This window comes from Nesoenas mayeri, assembly GCF_963082525.1.
Source record: "Nesoenas mayeri genome assembly, chromosome: 19".
Taxonomy (NCBI): domain Eukaryota; kingdom Metazoa; phylum Chordata; class Aves; order Columbiformes; family Columbidae; genus Nesoenas; species Nesoenas mayeri.
In genome coordinates, this window is record NC_137568.1 from 2,817,740 (window position 1) to 2,836,315 (window position 18,576).

The following is an 18,576-nucleotide window of genomic DNA, read 5'->3' on the forward strand; positions in this document are numbered from 1 at the left end:
CCAGAGCCTGGCCCAGGCTGCCCAGAGCGGGTGTGGAGTCTCCTTCTCTGAGACATTCAAACCCCCTGGACCCACCTGTGTGATCTGCTCTGTGACCGTGCGTGAGCAGGGGCTGCACTGGGGGATCTGCAGAGGGCCCTCCAGCCCAACCAGCCTGGGATTCTGTGATTTCTCTGACTCGTTCTCAAGCCGAAGTGAAATTCAGCCTTGGCAAAGCCCATGCAGAAGGTTTCGGTGTTTTAAGCCATGAGGCGTGTGGGCTTTGCAAAGAGGTTTGAAAGTCGCCTGGGGGCAGCGGAGCCCAGCACCATTTCCCAGCACCGGCGAGAGGGGAAGGGAAGGGAAGGGAAGGGAAGGGAAGGGAAGGGAAGGGAAGGGAAGGGAAGGGAAGGGAAGGGAAGGGAAGGGAAGGGAAGGGAAGAGCTGCTGCGGGCGGGGCCGGAGCTGCCATGAGCCTGGGGATCGGGACGCTGCGGCATGAATGAGTGACCCCTGAGTGTCAGGAGGATGGAGCCAGGATCTTCTCGGTGACAACCAGTGACAGGACAAATGGTAATGGGTACAAACTGGAACACAGGAGGTTCCACTTAAATCGGAGAAGAAACTTCTTCATGGTGAGGGTGGCAGAGCCTGGCCCAGGCTGCCCAGGGAGGTTATGGAGTCTCCTTCTGTGCAGACATTCCAACCCGCCTGGACACCTTCCTGTGTAAGCTCATCTGGGTGTTCCTGCTCCATGGGGGGATTGCACCGGATGAGCTTTCCAGGGCCCTTCCAACCCCTGACATTCTGGGATTCTATGGATCATCCTCTCCTGGTTTTGCAGGTGCTCAGAAAGCGTTTACCGTGTCCTTGGTTAACGATGGGTGCGTCTTTTGTAAGTGAATCACGGTGTGCATGAATTGAGCAGCTTCTCTTCACTCTCCATTCCCAGCTGTGCTCTCGCGGGCAGCCCCGCTGGGGCCGATGCCCAACGAGGATATTGACGTCGGCAAGTTAGAAGCGCTGGAAAAATCCCGCAGTTTCAGCCGGTGCTTGAGGCTGGCGGAGAAGGAGCAGGGAGCCGCGCTGGGGGCAGACGGCCCGGCAGCACAGCAGCCCCAGCCAGGTGCTCGCCCAAGGAGCTGCGCCGTGCGGGGTTTTGCTGCTGGAGGTCAAGAAAGCTGTTGCTGGGGCTGCATTTTGCCCCAAACTGCGCCCTGTAAAGAGCTGATGAGGGTTTTGGCACAAGGTTGGCCCTTTCCTGATGTAGAGGTTTGCAGCAAATAACCCAGTTTGGCTGCAGAGCAGCCGCACAGACCAGAGCTGCTTCTCGGCTGGGAAAGCGCTGGGTCTGGGCGTGCGATGAGCTCGGGGAGGAGGCGGCAGACGCGTGGAGGTGCCGAGGGAAGGCAGAGGTGTAGATTGGAGTCTGTGCTGTCTTGGAGTTTGCGTCTCTTTCACAGCCTCTCTAAGGCTCTGCAGGCGTTTTGTGTTTGGGTGTTTTGGGTATTGGAATTTATCACGTATGAGATTTTTTCGCCCCTGTCTGAAGAGCCAAAGACCGACATCAGCCTGCCGCGTGAGAAGCTGCTGCGGGCAAAGGAAATCACGGCAAGAAAGAAGGTCCCGAGGGAGAAGCGTCAGAATGCGGAGACGGAAAGCGCAGCGCGGCTCCGGACAGGTCTGTGTCCCGCCACCCCCTCCCCGCCCCGGCCGTGCTGGGTCCCCCGGTGTCCCCTCCAGCGTTTCCCTCTCCTCGCAGCGCTGATCCCCCTCGACGAGGTCAGAGCTGAGTGGGAGAAGAGCAGCGGCCCCTTCCACAAGCAGCGCGTGGCCGAGCACTGCGCGGTGTTTCGTGACTTGTTCCGAGGGGCCACGTTCACCCCTTGGGTCACCTTGAGGGTGGAGTACAGCCAGGAAGACGAGCACGCCGTGCCGGTCTGCTGTGGGAACATGGTGACTCCGTCAGACGAGTGTGGGGGGAGCGGGGCTCAGCCTCGGCCCCACGGGAAGCCTCTGTGGTTTTCTCAGACGCTCCTGGTGGGCATTGTCTGCCCCGGGGGATTTTGTTTAGAAGGGTATTTCCTCTGTGATGATCCAAACTTGTTTCTTGGACGTGATAAAGACAGAGCTTTGCAACAGGATGGCTGTCTGTCAGCAGGCTGAGGTTTCTTCAGGCTCTGGGGGCTCTCAGGTGGAGCTGGATGACTTGGTGTCGTGGCCATGCCTGGTCTGCGCTGGGTCCTGGCCGTGCCCGTGCCCGGTTCGTGTTCTTTGCCGTGGAAATCGTGACCTGGTCTTAATGGAATCTGTAGTTTCAGTGATTGACATTCTGTTTGTGTTCCTCATTCAGGCTTCCAGTTCCCCCCCAGCGTCATCCGAGGCAGATAAAGGCTCCCTGCGGACTGTGCTGCCCACAAATCCAGGGGAGTAGCAGGTTCTTTACAAAGAACGTGTTTCAACAGGACCTTTTCCCTCTGCTGTTGGTTCGCTCCTGTTTCTTTTGGCTGCACAGGCAGAGACGATGCCGTATCATCTGAGTAGGGATGTGTTACATACGCAGGAAAGATTGTAGCCTCCCCAAAGCTCTAGCAGTTGAGAGATGAGACAGGACTGGCGTCGCAGTGTAGTGGAAGCAATTCCCTGGCTCCCGTCTTTATTTTCCCCCCCGACTGCTCTCCCTCAGCAGTCTGCCTGGCAGGTGCATTAGCTGCCACTGCTCGCTCTGGGAAACCGAGGTACGGTGAAGCAGCTGACTGAGAAGTCCCTTTAATCTTGGAATGACATCTGTTGAGTTCTTTGCTCCTCATTTGAAGCTCAGTCCTATAAGAATGAGTTCCTCTTCTGCTAGGAAAGGATTGCTGGGTGGTCTCGAGCTGCCCCGTTGGTTCGAAGCGGGTCTGGGGGTTCTCACTTTGGGGCTGATGCAAACACCGGCCTCAAGATGTGCCAGGGGAGGTTCAGATTGGACATTAGGAACCATTTCTTCCTGGAAAGGGTTGTACAGCACTGGAACAGGCTGCCCAGGGCAGTGGTGGAGTCACCATCCCGGAAAGAGTTTAAAAGACGTGTAGACGAGGTTCTTGTGGACAGGGGTTAGTGCCAGAGTTGGGTTGTGGTTGGACTGCATGATCTTGAGGGTCTCTTCCAACCCAAACGATTCTGTGATCCGGTCACGAAGTCGCCTTTCTCTGTTGCAGAGACGCGCGCTCGGAGTACCTGCGCTGGCTGGAGTGAGCACCGCACGGCAGAGCCGCGCTGCGGGGCTCGGGGAAAGCCCCGGCGGAGCGGGCAGAAGCTCCTTCCACAGAGCTCGGAATAAGGATTTGCTGAGACAGTTCTGTGGGTTCTCTGGTGCTCCTGCCAGTAGCTTCTTCACGCCCATGTTCTGGGTCCCGCTAAAGATGCGGGAGTTCAGGTGTTGCTGCTGTTTGGCTTTCAGAACGCTGAGTGTGATGGTTTTTTGCCAGTGCAAGCAGCCTCCGCTGCCTGTTTGCTTGTCAAACGGGGCGTAGGTTACGTCACAACGTAGCCCAGAGCGATGTGCAATCCTGGGGGAATCTGCTGGCCCTAAGGGCGGGAAATGAACGGATAGATAGTGAAGTAAACTTGTGTGTGTTGAGGACGAACAGCCCAGGCAGCGACATGCGGTCGGGTGAGGAGATCTGCCATGACCTGCTCCCCTTCCCCGCCGTGGGCACTGGCTGCCATCGCTTCATCTTCCTGCTCTTCAAGCCAGAACCGCCCCATGGATTCCAGCGAGGACGTTGGGCCCAGGCCCTGGTCACTGAGGCTGTTGCTGGGCGGTTCACGCTCTCTTGGCCAGGCTGCTCTTGCGTGTTCTGATGACAAGGTCGTTACTGCTGGAGGAGAGCAAGTTCCTTGGAGTCTGCAGGGTTGTTCAGGGCTGCTCTGAGACTGTGTGTCGCCTGAAGCCACAGCCCCAGCCCTGCAAGCACTGTGCTGTCCTGTTGCTTTAAACCAGGCTGTTAAGAAAGTGGGTTTTTTTCCTGCCTGGAGCAGGAATGTGCAGAGGGCTGGGGAAGCTGGGAGAAGTTTTGATGTGCCTTCGTTTTCCACCTCTGTTTTACAGCCTCTGGGGTGCTGTGGGGAAGTCGTTGCCTGCCAGCGTGCTGCAAGAAAAGAGAATCAGCTCAGCTCTTGTGCTTGCGTCTTGTTTGCAGCCACAGGCTCAAGCTGCGAACCTTGAGCACGTTTGACTTGTACAGAAAGCACGAGGACGCCATGACCCCGGCAGGGCTGGCGTTTCACCAGTGCCAGCGGGACAGCTCCGTCACCTGGGTCTCCCATCAGCTCCTCAGTGAGAAATGGCCCGTGCGGGGGGCTGGGGGAGCCGTGACGCAGCCCTGGGGGGAGGCGCAGGGCCGGTGACCGAGCTGTGCCCGTGGGCTCCTGCTGGTCCCGGCACTGGTCTGGGAGCTGTTACAGCACAGCCTGGGCGCTTATGGAGCCGTCCTCCCCCAAGCTAACAGCAGTCTGAGGAAACAACCTCTTCAACGCCCGTTTTGAATGAGCGTTTTCAAACAAACTGAGGGCCTTCCCCAGGGCGTGCTCGACCAGCCCTGGTGGGTGTGTGTGGGGGGGCCTTGTTAGCGACGGGGGGCCCCGGGGTTCGGATCCGCGCCATCTCGCTAACGCTCTGTGTCACCCCTTTACAGATAGGAGAGAGCCCGTGGCTGAATTTGTGCGGCCGCCCGTTTCCCATCCTCCCCAGGTGAAGTTCCCGCGCCACCAGCCCCCGAGGACCTGGACAGATAGCGAGACACCAAGGAGCCCACGTGCGGCATTTCCCAGGGCCGGGCCTCCCCTCGAGGTGCTCTGCTCTGCACTGGCGGGAAGGGCTGGGCTTATCCTTCCTGTATTTTGACTCTGGGGACTGCGGCCCCCGCAGGGTGGCGGGACGGGACGATGGACCCTCCTGCCTCGTGCCGGCATCTCGGGGCAGAGGCGCTTTGTGCCGAGCGTCCTCTCCATCACCCGCTTGGGATTCTCTGGTCCGTGACCCACCGAGCGGTCCCGGGTGGTGGGGCAGCTCCACCTGCAAACTCTGCGCACAGCACCGTGCCACCTGCATGGCTGTAAGATCCTGGAAAAATCATTACATGAACTCAAATCAAGGATTCAGGGTTTCTGTGCTGTGTTCCCCAGAATAAGGCTCAAAGGAGCTGCCTGGTAAAATGGCAGCCAGAGGGGATGATGTCCCAATGCCCGACAAGCTTTTCTGTTAAGGAATTGAATTGTTCCCCAGATCCAACCTCAACCTCCCCTGGCTCAACTTGAGGCCGTTTCCTCTTGTCCCGTCGCTTGTTCCTGGGGAGCAGAGCCCGACCCCCCTGGCTCCAAGCTCCTTTCAGGCAGCTCAGAGACGGGAAGGTCTCCCCTCAGCTCCTGTTCTCCAGCTGAACCCCCCAGGTCCTGGTGTCACCTGCAGCATTTCCCTCCTCGCAGCACTGATCCCCCTCGACCACGTCAGAGCTGAGCGGGAGAAGAGCAGCACTTGTCACTGGCCCCAGCTGGAGGTTTCCTGGTCAGCAGCCGCCGGCTCGTGCCAACGGTCGAGAGAGGCAGAAGAAATCCCTTGAGAACAGCTCCCTCTCAAAGACATCCTTCTGCTTGATGAACCGCAGGGAAAGGCATCCTAAACCAGGCACCTTGACCTTGTTTTCAGCCCAGGTTCCCAGGTGCTGGTGCACTCGTGAGCCAGTCGCTGCACATCTGCCACCAAGGGGAATCGCCTCCGAGGCCAACTGTGCCACGGGGAAAGGAAAGGGTGAAACGTCGGGAGAGTTTGATGTAGTGCACAACACGGATAAAGCCATTCTCTCTGCAATTAAAACTGAGGGTGTTTAATTCAGTGAAATGAGATTTCATTCCCCATGAGCTGTGCGATTGTATTTTGAATCTGGGCACGGGCTGCAGTGACCTGCCACAACATTTGAGGTGTCACCAGCTGCACTGTAGGTGGTAAAGTGGGAAAGGCAGGAGGGAGCCTCAGCATCTCCCATCCCGTGGATGATTCATCACAAAGGACCAGGGCGGCGCCCGCTGGCTCCTGGGGCGGCTGTTGCCGGGCAACAGAGAGACTATATTGTCCCCTGTCACCTGTGCCCCTCGCCCATTTGGTCACTGGCCGTGGTGGGATCACTTGCCGTGGTGGGATCACTGTGGTGGTGGACTCATTTTGGCAGTTGGATCGCTTTCGGTGGTGGGATCGCTCCTGGTGGTTGCATCACTTTTGGTGGTGGGATCGCTCTTGGTGGTTGCATCACTTTTGGTGGTGGAATTGCTTTTGGTGGTTGCACCACTTCTGGTGGTGGGATCACTTCTGGTGGTTGAACCGCTTTTGGTGGTTGAACCGCTTTTGGTGGTTTGACCACTTTCGGAACTTGGATCTGTTTGGCGACTGGATCACGTTCATCACTGGGATTGATTTTGGCACTTGGATCTGTTTGGCGACTGGATCACTTTCATCACTGGGATTGATTTTGGCACTTGATTGATTTGGCTGCCCATCCCTCCAAGATCATCTCCGGACAGAAGAGCTCCTGTCTTCCCACATCCAGTTCAGCGTTTTCCGGCAAAGCAGCAGCGATGGCCACACGCGGACTGCTGGAGTTGCTGAAAGCCGCCATCGGCACACCCCATTTGGCGGCTGTGGACTTGGTGGCGCTGCACAAATTGCTGGAGGCCATGATCGGGCAGCTGGGCCAGCTGCAGCTGTCTGTCCTGGAGCCAGGGCAGAGCCCGACCCCCGGCCTGGCAAAGGACCAGGACAGCGAGGACCAGCCTGGCCAGGAGAAGGAGGAGGACGGAGCCCTGGGCACAGGGCAGCAGCTCTGGCAACCAGCGGAGCAGCTGGAGGGGACCGGGAGCAACTCCGAGGTCTCCTCCATGGCCAAGGAGGCCATGCCAAAAACAACCGAAGAGAAGGAGAGAGCCGTCTCCAAGGTAGATGCTCTTGCTGGTCCCTGGGTGCTCCCCCACGAGACGCCCCCTCCTCCGGGCTCCGCGCTGCCGTCGTGCCGCCCTCAGCCCAAGGGCTGGGTTAAGCCCGAGCTCCCGCAGCAGAGCACGGCGGGGTCCAGGTCCCCAGGGACCCTCCCCCGGGCTCACCCCCCACCCGCTCTCCCAGAAAAGGGCTTCGCTCAAGGACCTGTGGCATGAGATGAACAAGCTCAAGGAGGCGCAGTCCGGCCTGGCAGAGGACATGCGGGACGTGAAGGAGGCCATGCAGGAGGCGCATTCCGGCCTGGCAGAGGACATGCGGGAGATGAAGGAGGCCATGCAGGAGGCGCAGTCCGGCCTGGAACAGGACATGCGGGAGATGAAGGAGGCGCATTCCGGCCTGGCCGAGGACATGCATGCCCTGCAGGAGACGCATTCCGGCCTGGCCGAGGACATCCTGGAGATCCAGGAGAAACTTGGACTGGTGAGCGTCCCCTGGTGCCCCGGGAGGGAGCCGGGCCATCGTCCCTCCCCGCTCCTGCTGCCCTGTCACACTGTGCCCCTGCCCCACGGCCATGGGTGTCAGCAGCGTGAAGGGCAGCAGGAGGGAAGAGCGGGAAGGGTGTCCCAGGGGTTGCTAAGGCACTTTTGAACTAGAGAGCCCTCAAAACAGAACCATGGGAGGGGGAGGAGGGGAGATCAAGCTCTGCCCGTGCAATTCAGCGGCGGCCCCCGGGCACAGCCTGTGGGTTGGGGTGCTGGGCTGTGATGCTGGGGGTCCCATCCCTGGGGGTCCCATCCCTCTGGTTCCATGGCCGGGCTGACCCCGTGATCCCTTTGCATTTGGGCTCTCGGGTTCCACACGAGTTTGGCCCCGCGAGATGGTGGTTTGGGGACAGGGACTGGGGACATGGCGGGGGGTTCTGGGGTCTGTCCTCACAGCTGCCCAGCTGCCAGTAACCCTGCTGCCCTTTGCCTCTTCTTCCCAGGAGGGCAGTGGGGGCCAATCTGCCCCCGCTGAGCCCACCCAGGTGCCCATGGACAGCCAGGCCAGGAGGAGCTCAGCACTGGGGCCGAAGGGACGTGGGACACAGCCTGGGATGGAGACCAGCAAGGGGACTGCAGGGTCTGGCTCCCCAGGGATGCAAGCGGGGACACAGGGGGAACCAGCGACCCCTGTGAAGTTGTCAGGCGCTCCCTCAGATCATGCAGGATCTCGTGGTGCCGGCACCACCACCCCGGGGTTGCAGCCAGGATCTCCGGGCACCCAGGCCAGCACCTCGGGGCTGGAACCAGGATCCCTGGGCACCCAGGCCACCACCCACCTGGGGACACAGCCAGGGGCCCCTGATGCCCAGCCCAGCACCTCGGGGATGCAGGCAGGATCCCCCGGGACCCACACCACCACCCCTGGGGTGCAGGCTGGGTCCTCCAGCTCCAAAGCCACCATTCGAAGGGGTGCTCAAGAGCCGGCCAAGCCCTGGAGCTCCTCGGACTCCACCAGCACCTCCAGCTGTGACTCAGAGATGCGGGAGGTTCTCTGCCAGGTTGAGCAGATCAGCCGCCTCTTTGCTGGTCTGAAGGAGGAGGTGGAGCAGCTTAAATCCACCAAAGCAGAACGTGCGGATCTGGAGGACGTGCGCCGGCTCTTCCCGAAGGGAGGTGAGAGCACGGGGGGGCTTGACGGGGGTTGTTTGGTGTGGGGACACCCTGGGTCAGGGGCTCGCCATGCTCAGAGCCTGGCCCCACGGGTGAGACCCCCTCACCGACAGCACATCCCCTTGCACCATGTCCCTCTAGGCCGGGAGAGCATCACCAGCATCCTGGCCGACCTCAGCTGCCAGGTGTCCTTCCTGCAGGACATGGCCAGGACACTCCACGGGGAGGAGGAGAAGGTGAGCCGGCAGCAGTCCCCGAGGGGCTGCGGGGACGCCAGTTTGGGCAGGGAGGGGGCAGCCGAAGGGTCCCCGTGCCGCAGTGACACAGGGGGCTGTGCCCTCACCGCCCCCACTGCCGTTCCCAGATCAGCAAGGTGGAGGATGCTCCCAGAAAGACGAGGGGGGCTGGAGCCGGCAGGAAAGCAGACGGCAGCGGCCAGATGACCCAACAGCCGCGGTAAAAGGATGGGAGAGGGTTTCCTAACCCGCAGGGCTGCGAGGGAGCCTGGGGTGTGGGAGCACCCCAGTTTGGGGGCCGAGGGACACCCCCACGCAGGCTAAGCCTGCCCCTGCCCCCGTCTCGCTGGCCAGGCCCAAGGGACAGAAGGTCAAGGCCGAGCGCAAGGAGCTGAGGAAGCAGCAGGAGCCGACCCAGGCCGAGCTGGAGCAGTTTGCGGCTGAGTATGTGAAGAAGTTGGTGATGGAGGCAGCGCAGCAGGTGCAGGCAGAGGTGAGGCCCGGGGCAGCGCTCCCAGCCCCCGCTGGCTCGGGGGGAGTCCTGGCGGGGTCCCGGCCACGTCCCCTGGCTGGACGGGGCCACGGAGCCTCCAGGGCACCTGGGCTTGTGGGCGGCATCCAGCCCGGCTCAGAGCTGATTCCTCCTCCCCTGGCAGCAGCTGGACGAGCCGAGGGCGACGGCGCAGAGCGGGGGACACGAGCACGCAGGGTGCCCCGTCTGCAACACGGACACCGGGGTGCTGCTGGGGAAGCTCCTCCAGCGCTGCGAGAAGCTCGAGGAGCAGGTGCAGTCCCTGGCCCAGAAGGCGGGCGGCAAGGTGGAGAGTTCTCCAAAGTGGAGGAGACAGGTAAGGAGACGCGGTGTAGGGGGCTTGAGCTGCCAGGACCCCCCAGGCATTTCTGCTTGGCTGTAACGTGGGGGAGCCCCTCGCTGCCCCCTAATTGGCTCGTGAGAGTCAGCAGCATGGAAGGGAATTAAAGCCTTGGAGCAAATGTCCTGCTTGCACTGAGAGCCCGTGGCCACCAGCCAAAATACCCTGGGTCTGTCCCCGCGGGGCAGCCACCCCCTTGCTCAGCACCGCCTTGTCCTCTCAGTCCCTGCAGCAGGACGAGCAGCTCAGGTGCCTCCAGGCCAGCATCATGCAGCTCCAAAAGGACTGTGAGAAGTTGAGCTCGGCCCTTGCGAACCTCCAGCAGGATCGCCAGCAGGAGCAGAATGACATCAAGGTGGGTGGCTGTAACCCGCAGGCAGAGCCCAGGCTGGGACCCCAAGGGGTCTGTCCCCCTGCCACCCTGCTCGCAGCCCTGCACAGCTTCCCGATGCCTTTCCTGGAGGGTTCTGGCGGGGTGGGGAGGCAGGGGGTGCTCAGCTGGCCGGGGGGCAGCTCCGAGCCTGCCGTGGCATCACGGGCTGCTGTCTGCCTTGGAAGGCTCTGTCCCAGGCCCTGGGGAGGCTCAAGAAGAAGAAAGCGGACAAGGAGGAGCTGCAGCTGCTGGGAATCGATGAGGTACGGGCTCGAGGGGCCCTGGTGCCAGCCAAGGGTGTCCCGGGCAGGGTGACAAACACCCCTTGTCCCTTGGGTGCCGGCTGGCAGAACCAGCCAGGGGGAGGGAGGATTTCCAGCCCGGCTGTGGGTCCCTTGCCAGGTCCCTCTGTGACCCCGAGTCCCTTTGGCTGTGGGACCAACGCCACGGGGGTGATGGGGTGAACAGGGCCACATAGCCACTTCTCCCTCTCCCGTTGTCCCTGCATCCTGTCCCCACCGCTCTCCTGCCTTTCCCCGTTGCTAGAAAGCAGACAAAGCCGCCCTGGCTGACAAAGTCAGTCACAGCCAGCTTGAGGCGTGCGAGGAGCGGCTGACCAAGATGATGGAGGAGGTGACGAGCCAGGTGGCGGGCCAGGAGAACAGCTGGCACAAGTTCCAGAAAGAGCTGCAGAGGCAGATGGACTGCAAGGTGAGGGCTCGTCCTCTCCACGCAGAACTGGCACCCTGGGGGCCTGGCAGCCTAAGGCAGCATCCTTGCGAGGGTCGCCCCTCCCGGCTGTGCCCCCGGGGACCGCCATGTCCCATCCTGGGGTAGCTGGCTGAGGGTGTCACCCGTCCACAGCTGGACCGCCGGGAGCTGGGGGCGTTCCGGCAGCAGCAGGAGGAGCGGTGGGAGAGCCTCGGGGGGCAGCTCCAGGAGAAGGCGCTGCAGCCAGAGCGTGACAATGCCGCTGGGATTAGGAAGTGAGTGCGATGGGGACAGTGGTGGCTTTGGCAGTGCTGGCCCCGTTCCTGCTGGCTGTCCCAGCTCGTGCCGGTGTGGTATCTGGCGTGGGAGCCGTGTGGGCAGCGCCCCTGGGGATGCTGAGCAAGCGGCTGTGCCTTGTGCTCCTGCCAGCGGCAGCTTCCCAGCGATAGAGGCGGCACAATGAGGGGGCACGTGTGGGAGGAGCCCTCCTGAACCAGTCTTGGGGGGTGGGTGCAGAGGCATTTTGTGGCAGGTGTGCAGGTGGGGCTGTGCCCCCCAGGAGCTCCCCAGCCCTTTTCTCCCCCCTCCAGGCAGCTGCTGCCTGATCTCCATTGCCTGTCCTGCGACCGGCCCCTCAACATGCTGGCGCCTGGACCGTGAGTAACTGCCCCCCAAACAGGGAGCACCCCCCGACCCCTCCCTGGCGTCGAGTGACACATGGGGTGCCACCTGCCGGGCACTGAGCACCCCCATGTCCTGTCCCACAGGGAGCGGACGGGCGAGCGCAGGTACCCCACTGTTCGGCGGAGCTGCGGGGGCCCACACACCCTCACGCCCCCGCGCTTCCAGCCCCAACCGCCCAGCACCCCACGGCCGTCCCAACCCAGCGCCCGCAGCCGCAACAAGGTAGGGATGACGGAGGTGGGGAGGGGGATGCTGAGCCTGCGGGGGGGATCTGTGCCTCAGGTTCCCCAGGGAGAGCTGGCTGGGGGAGGGTTGCTGGGGGGTGCGGAACGGGGCCCCGTGTTTGGGTCACACGCTCTCCCCTTCCCAGAAGGACGCGATGCAGCTCTCGGGCCAGGACGGCGCTGATGGGAACCGGCAGGACGAGCAGCGCTCTGTGATGGGGGGCTCTCAGCTGCCCACAGCGCCAAGGGGCACCCCGGAGACCTCGACCTCCAGGAGCTGGCCAAGTATGGCCCTGTCAGGGCACCGGGGGGCAGAGGACACCCTGCTGTCTGGGGGGACGGGTCTGTGCCCACAGCTGGGTGGGGTGGGACGGGGGTCTGGGGTCTGGGCTGGGCTGCGGGGCAGCACTGGCTGCTGGGGCAGCCGGTCCTCGTGGTGGAGCTGGAGGGAGCTGGGGGGACATGGGGGGTGGTGCTGGGCAGTGTGGGACAACAGCCTGTGTGCTTCAGGGTGGGGGCAGGACCCTGTTGGTGGGTGTCTGTGGCTGACCCTGCCCCTCGCCCCCAGGCGGCGCCTCCCCGCTGCTGGTAGCCGTGCTGCAGAAGCAAGCAGCCTCGTCTGTCGGATGCTTCACCCTGCCAACGAAGCTGCTGCCGCCCGGCCAGCCCCCCGCAGTGAACCAACCCCCTGACAGCCGGGCAGGACGGGGGTCCCGGCCCCGGTCCCACCGCCCCGGGCACTGAGCCGGCAGCGGCTGCAATAAATGGCGATGGGCAACCAAGCGCCGGTGTGGTCTGAGTGGGGGTCCCTGGGGCAGGATGGCAGAAAGCCCCGCTGTGTTTGCTTTTTCAGGAGAAAAATAAGTGCTAAAAAGGCACTTTGGGGGTGCCCAGGTGGATCCAGTGGTATCCAGGGCCCCCCAGAGGGAGCACCGGGAGCAAACCTGTGGGTAGCAGGGCAGAGCCAGCAAAGGCCCATCCTGCACCCGGGTGGGGCTGAGGTGTCCATGGGCTTCAGAAACACCCCCTGGCACTAACCGGGGGGACGGGGTGAGGGGGAAACCCGGGGGCTGTGCAAGAAGCCGGGCTGGCTGTCGGCAGCCGGAGGAGCAGCAGCAGGTGCCGAGCTGCAAGGCCGGGCAAGGCCGAGCTGTCACAGCAGTTCTGGTTGACAACAGGTTGACCGTGAGGCAGCACTGTCTCCTGTGGCCAAGAAGGTCGATGGTACCTGGGGTGCGTGAGGAGGAGTGTGGCCAGCAGGTCAAGGGAGGTGAATCCTCCCGCTCTGCTCTGCCCTCGTGAGGCCACATCTGAGTTGTGTGTCCAGTTCTGGGCACCCCAGTTTAAGAAGGACAAGGACTTACTGGGGAGAGTCCAGCGCTGGGCTACGAAGATGCTGAGGGCTCTGGAGCATTTTTCTTGTGAGGAAAGGCTGGGAGAGCTGGGGCTGTTGAGCTGGAGAAGAGAAGCTGAGAGGGATCTGATCAATGGGATCAATATCTCAGGGGGGGTGTCAGAGGATGGACCAGACTCTGTTCAGTGGTGCCCAACGCCAGGGTGAGGGGCAACGGGCACAGACTGAAGCACAGGAGGCTCCATGTGCACATGAGCAGAAACTTGTTTGCTGGGAGGTGCCAGAGCCTGGCCCAGGCTGCCCAGAGCGGGTGTGGAGTCTCCTTCTCTGAGACATTCAAACCCCCTGGACCCACCTGTGTGATCTGCTCTGTGACCGTGCGTGAGCAGGGGCTGCACTGGGGGATCTGCAGAGGGCCCTCCAGCCCAACCAGCCTGGGATTCTGTGATTTCTCTGACTCGTTCTCAAGCCGAAGTGAAATTCAGCCTTGGCAAAGCCCATGCAGAAGGTTTTGGTGTTTTAAGCCATGAGGCGTGTGGGCTTTGCAAAGAGGTTTGAAAGTCGCCTGGGGGCAGCGGAGCCCAGCACCATTTCCCAGCACCGGCGAGAAGGGAAGGGAAGGGAAGGGAAGGGAAGGGAAGGGAAGGGAAGGGAAGGGAAGGGAAGGGAAGGGAAGGGAAGGGAAGGGAAGGGAAGGGAAGGGAAGGGAAGAGCTGCTGCGGGCGGGGCCGGAGCTGCCATGAGCCTGGGGATCGGGACGCTGCGGCATGAATGAGTGACCCCTGAGTGTCAGGAGGATGGAGCCAGGATCTTCTCGGTGACAACCAGTGACAGGACAAATGGTAATGGGTACAAACTGGAACACAGGAGGTTCCACTTAAATCGGAGAAGAAACTTCTTCATGGTGAGGGTGGCAGAGCCTGGCCCAGGCTGCCCAGGGAGGTTGTGGAGTCTCCTTCTGTGCAGACATTCCAACCCGCCTGGACACCTTCCTGTGTAAGCTCATCTGGGTGTTCCTGCTCCATGGGGGGATTGCACCGGATGAGCTTTCCAGGGCCCTTCCAACCCCTGACATTCTGGGATTCTATGGATCATCCTCCCCTGGTTTTGCAGGTGCTCAGAAAGCGTTTACCGTGTCCTTGGTTAACGATGGGTGCGTCTTTTGTAAGTGAATCACGGTGTGCATGAATTGAGCAGCTTCTCTTCACTCTCCATTCCCAGCTGTGCTCTCGCGGGCAGCCCCGCTGGGGCCGATGCCCAACGAGGATATTGACGTCGGCAAGTTAGAAGCGCTGGAAAAATCCCGCAGTTTCAGCCGGTGCTTGAGGCTGGCGGAGAAGGAGCAGGGAGCCGCGCTGGGGGCAGACGGCCCGGCAGCACAGCAGCCCCAGCCAGGTGCTCGCCCAAGGAGCTGCGCCGTGCGGGGTTTTGCTGCTGGAGGTCAAGAAAGCTGTTGCTGGGGCTGCATTTTGCCCCAAACTGCGCCCTGTAAAGAGCTGATGAGGGTTTTGGCACAAGGTTGGCCCTTTCCTGATGTAGAGGTTTGCAGCAAATAACCCAGTTTGGCTGCAGAGCAGCCGCACAGACCAGAGCTGCTTCTCGGCTGGGAAAGCGCTGGGTCTGGGCGTGCGATGAGCTCGGGGAGGAGGCGGCAGACGCGTGGAGGTGCCGAGGGAAGGCAGAGGTGTAGATTGGAGTCTGTGCTGTCTTGGAGTTTGCGTCTCTTTCACAGCCTCTCTAAGGCTCTGCAGGCGTTTTGTGTTTGGGTGTTTTGGGTATTGGAATTTATCACGTATGGGATTTTTTCGCCCCTGTCTGAAGAGCCAAAGACCGACATCAGCCTGCCGCGTGAGAAGCTGCTGCGGGCAAAGGAAATCACGGCAAGAAAGAAGGTCCCGAGGGAGAAGCGTCAGAATGCGGAGACGGAAAGCGCAGCGCGGCTCCGGACAGGTCTGTGTCCCGCCACCCCCTCCCCGCCCCGGCCGTGCTGGGTCCCCCGGTGTCCCCTCCAGCGTTTCCCTCTCCTCGCAGCGCTGATCCCCCTCGACGAGGTCAGAGCTGAGTGGGAGAAGAGCAGCGGCCCCTTCCACAAGCAGCGCGTGGCCGAGCACTGCGCGGTGTTTCGTGACTTGTTCCGAGGGGCCACGTTCACCCCTTGGGTCACCTTGAGGGTGGAGTACAGCCAGGAAGACGAGCACGCCGTGCCGGTCTGCTGTGGGAACATGGTGACTCCGTCAGACGAGTGTGGGGGGAGCGGGGCTCAGCCTCGGCCCCACGGGAAGCCTCTGTGGTTTTCTCAGACGCTCCTGGTGGGCATTGTCTGCCCCCCGGGGGATTTTGTTTAGAAGGGTGTTTCCTCTGTGATGATTCAAACTTGTTTCTTGGACGTGATAAAGACAGAGCTTTGCAACAGGATGGCTGTCTGTCAGCAGGCTGAGGTTTCTTCAGGCTCTGGGGGCTCTCAGGTGGAGCTGGATGACTTGGTGTCGTGGCCATGCCTGGTCTGCGCTGGGTCCTGGCCGTGCCCGTGCCCGGTTCGTGTTCTTTGCCGTGGAAATCGTGACCTGGTCTTAATGGAATCTGTAGTTTCAGTGATTGACATTCTGTTTGTGTTCCTCATTCAGGCTTCCAGTTCCCCCCCAGCGTCATCCGAGGCAGATAAAGGCTCCCTGCGGACTGTGCTGCCCACAAATCCAGGGGAGTAGCAGGTTCTTTACAAAGAACGTGTTTCAACAGGACCTTTTCCCTCTGCTGTTGGTTCGCTCCTGTTTCTTTTGGCTGCACAGGCAGAGACGATGCCGTATCATCTGAGTAGGGATGTGTTACATACGCAGGAAAGATTGTAGCCTCCCCAAAGCTCTAGCAGTTGAGAGATGAGACAGGACTGGCGTCGCAGTGTAGTGGAAGCAATTCCCTGGCTCCCGTCTTTATTTTCCCCCCCGACTGCTCTCCCTCAGCAGTCTGCCTGGCAGGTGCATTAGCTGCCACTGCTCGCTCTGGGAAACCGAGGTACGGTGAAGCAGCTGACTGAGAAGTCCCTTTAATCTTGGAATGACATCTGTTGAGTTCTTTGCTCCTCATTTGAAGCTCAGTCCTATAAGAATGAGTTCCTCTTCTGCTAGGAAAGGATTGCTGGGTGGTCTCGAGCTGCCCCGTTGGTTCGAAGCGGGTCTGGGGGTTCTCACTTTGGGGCTGATGCAAACACCGGCCTCAAGATGTGCCAGGGGAGGTTCAGATTGGACATTAGGAACCATTTCTTCCTGGAAAGGGTTGTACAGCACTGGAACAGGCTGCCCAGGGCAGTGGTGGAGTCACCATCCCGGAAAGAGTTTAAAAGACGTGTAGACGAGGTTCTTGTGGACAGGGGTTAGTGCCAGAGTTGGGTTGTGGTTGGACTGCATGATCTTGAGGGTCTCTTCCAACCCAAACGATTCTGTGATCCGGTCACGAAGTCGCCTTTCTCTGTTGCAGAGACGCGCGCTCGGAGTACCTGCGCTGGCTGGAGTGAGCACCGCACGGCAGAGCCGCGCTGCGGGGCTCGGGGAAAGCCCCGGCGGAGCGGGCAGAAGCTCCTTCCACAGAGCTCGGAATAAGGATTTGCTGAGACAGTTCTGTGGGTTCTCTGGTGCTCCTGCCAGTAGCTTCTTCACGCCCATGTTCTGGGTCCCGCTAAAGATGCGGGAGTTCAGGTGTTGCTGCTGTTTGGCTTTCAGAACGCTGAGTGTGATGGTTTTTTGCCAGTGCAAGCAGCCTCCGCTGCCTGTTTGCTTGTCAAACGGGGCGTAGGTTACGTCACAACGTAGCCCAGAGCGATGTGCAATCCTGGGGGAATCTGCTGGCCCTAAGGGCGGGAAATGAACGGATAGATAGTGAAGTAAACTTGTGTGTGTTGAGGACGAACAGCCCAGGCAGCGACATGCGGTCGGGTGAGGAGATCTGCCATGACCTGCTCCCCTTCCCCGCCGTGGGCACTGGCTGCCATCGCTTCATCTTCCTGCTCTTCAAGCCAGAACCGCCCCATGGATTCCAGCGAGGACGTTGGGCCCAGGCCCTGGTCACTGAGGCTGTTGCTGGGCGGTTCACGCTCTCTTGGCCAGGCTGCTCTTGCGTGTTCTGATGACAAGGTCGTTACTGCTGGAGGAGAGTAAGTTCCTTGGAGTCTGCAGGGTTGTTCAGGGCTGCTCTGAGACTGTGTGTCGCCTGAAGCCACAGCCCCAGCCCTGCAAGCACTGTGCTGTCCTGTTGCTTTAAACCAGGCTGTTAAGAAAGTGGGTTTTTTTCCTGCCTGGAGCAGGAATGTGCAGAGGGCTGGGGAAGCTGGGAGAAGTTTTGATGTGCCTTCGTTTTCCACCTCTGTTTTACAGCCTCTGGGGTGCTGTGGGGAAGTCGTTGCCTGCCAGCGTGCTGCAAGAAAAGAGAATCAGCTCAGCTCTTGTGCTTGCGTCTTGTTTGCAGCCACAGGCTCAAGCTGCGAACCTTGAGCACGTTTGACTTGTACAGAAAGCACGAGGACGCCATGACCCCGGCAGGGCTGGCGTTTCACCAGTGCCAGCGGGACAGCTCCGTCACCTGGGTCTCCCATCAGCTCCTCAGTGAGAAATGGCCCGTGCGGGGGGCTGGGGGAGCCGTGACGCAGCCCTGGGGGGAGGCGCAGGGCCGGTGACCGAGCTGTGCCCGTGGGCTCCTGCTGGTCCCGGCACTGGTCTGGGAGCTGTTACAGCACAGCCTGGGCGCTTATGGAGCCGTCCTCCCCCAAGCTAACAGCAGTCTGAGGAAACAACCTCTTCAACGCCCGTTTTGAATGAGCGTTTTCAAACAAACTGAGGGCCTTCCCCAGGGCGTGCTCGACCAGCCCTGGTGGGTGTGTGTGGGGGGGCCTTGTTAGCGACGGGGGGCCCCGGGGTTCGGATCCGCGCCATCTCGCTAACGCTCTGTGTCACCCCTTTACAGATAGGAGAGAGCCCGTGGCTGAATTTGTGCGGCCGCCCGTTTCCCATCCTCCCCAGGTGAAGTTCCCGCGCCACCAGCCCCCGAGGACCTGGACAGATAGCGAGACACCAAGGAGCCCACGTGCGGCATTTCCCAGGGCCGGGCCTCCCCTCGAGGTGCTCTGCTCTGCACTGGCGGGAAGGGCTGGGCTTATCCTTCCTGTATTTTGACTCTGGGGACTGCGGCCCCCGCAGGGTGGCGGGACGGGACGATGGACCCTCCTGCCTCGTGCCGGCATCTCGGGGCAGAGGCGCTTTGTGCCGAGCGTCCTCTCCATCTCCCGCTTGGGATTCTCTGGTCCGTGACCCACCGAGCGGTCCCGGGTGGTGGGGCAGCTCCACCTGCAAACTCTGCGCACAGCACCGTGCCACCTGCATGGCTGTAAGATCCTGGAAAAATCATTACATGAACTCAAATCAAGGATTCAGGGTTTCTGTGCTGTGTTCCCCAGAATAAGGCTCAAAGGAGCTGCCTGGTAAAATGGCAGCCAGAGGGGATGATGTCCCAATGCCCGACAAGCTTTTCTGTT

At 61.1% G+C, this 18,576-nt stretch overlaps 3 protein-coding genes across 3 annotated transcripts; all 3 read left to right on the forward strand.

The window, feature by feature from the left end:
- Positions 1-859: 859 nt before the first annotated feature.
- On the forward strand, positions 860-6,601 carry LOC308047920 (large ribosomal subunit protein mL38-like; the record flags this gene model as incomplete). The annotated part of the gene is given in 10 exon segments (XM_080356740.1): positions 860-863; positions 932-1,052; positions 1,054-1,105; positions 1,534-1,660; positions 1,742-1,952; positions 2,341-2,409; positions 3,180-3,212; positions 4,164-4,300; positions 4,659-4,813; positions 5,449-6,601. Coding segments are annotated over 10 exon segments (915 nt in total). The 3' UTR covers positions 5,455-6,601.
- A 1,486-nt stretch (positions 6,602-8,087) lies between these two features.
- On the forward strand, positions 8,088-12,448 carry LOC308047921 (glutamine-rich protein 2-like; the record flags this gene model as incomplete). Its single annotated transcript, XM_080356741.1, has 13 exons — positions 8,088-8,607; positions 8,746-8,840; positions 8,969-9,060; positions 9,195-9,333; positions 9,497-9,688; positions 9,936-10,067; positions 10,271-10,348; positions 10,632-10,796; positions 10,950-11,071; positions 11,387-11,452; positions 11,564-11,702; positions 11,851-11,989; positions 12,273-12,448. The coding sequence occupies 13 exons, from the start codon at positions 8,088-8,090 to the stop codon at positions 12,446-12,448; spliced, it is 2,055 nt and encodes a 684-aa protein (XP_080212867.1).
- A 1,759-nt stretch (positions 12,449-14,207) lies between these two features.
- Positions 14,208-17,721, forward strand: LOC308047922 (large ribosomal subunit protein mL38-like; the record flags this gene model as incomplete). Its single annotated transcript, XM_080356742.1, is given in 8 exon segments — positions 14,208-14,211; positions 14,280-14,400; positions 14,402-14,453; positions 14,882-15,008; positions 15,090-15,300; positions 15,691-15,759; positions 16,530-16,562; positions 17,514-17,721. Coding segments are annotated over 8 exon segments (825 nt in total).
- Between the last annotated feature and the right edge of the window lie 855 nt (positions 17,722-18,576).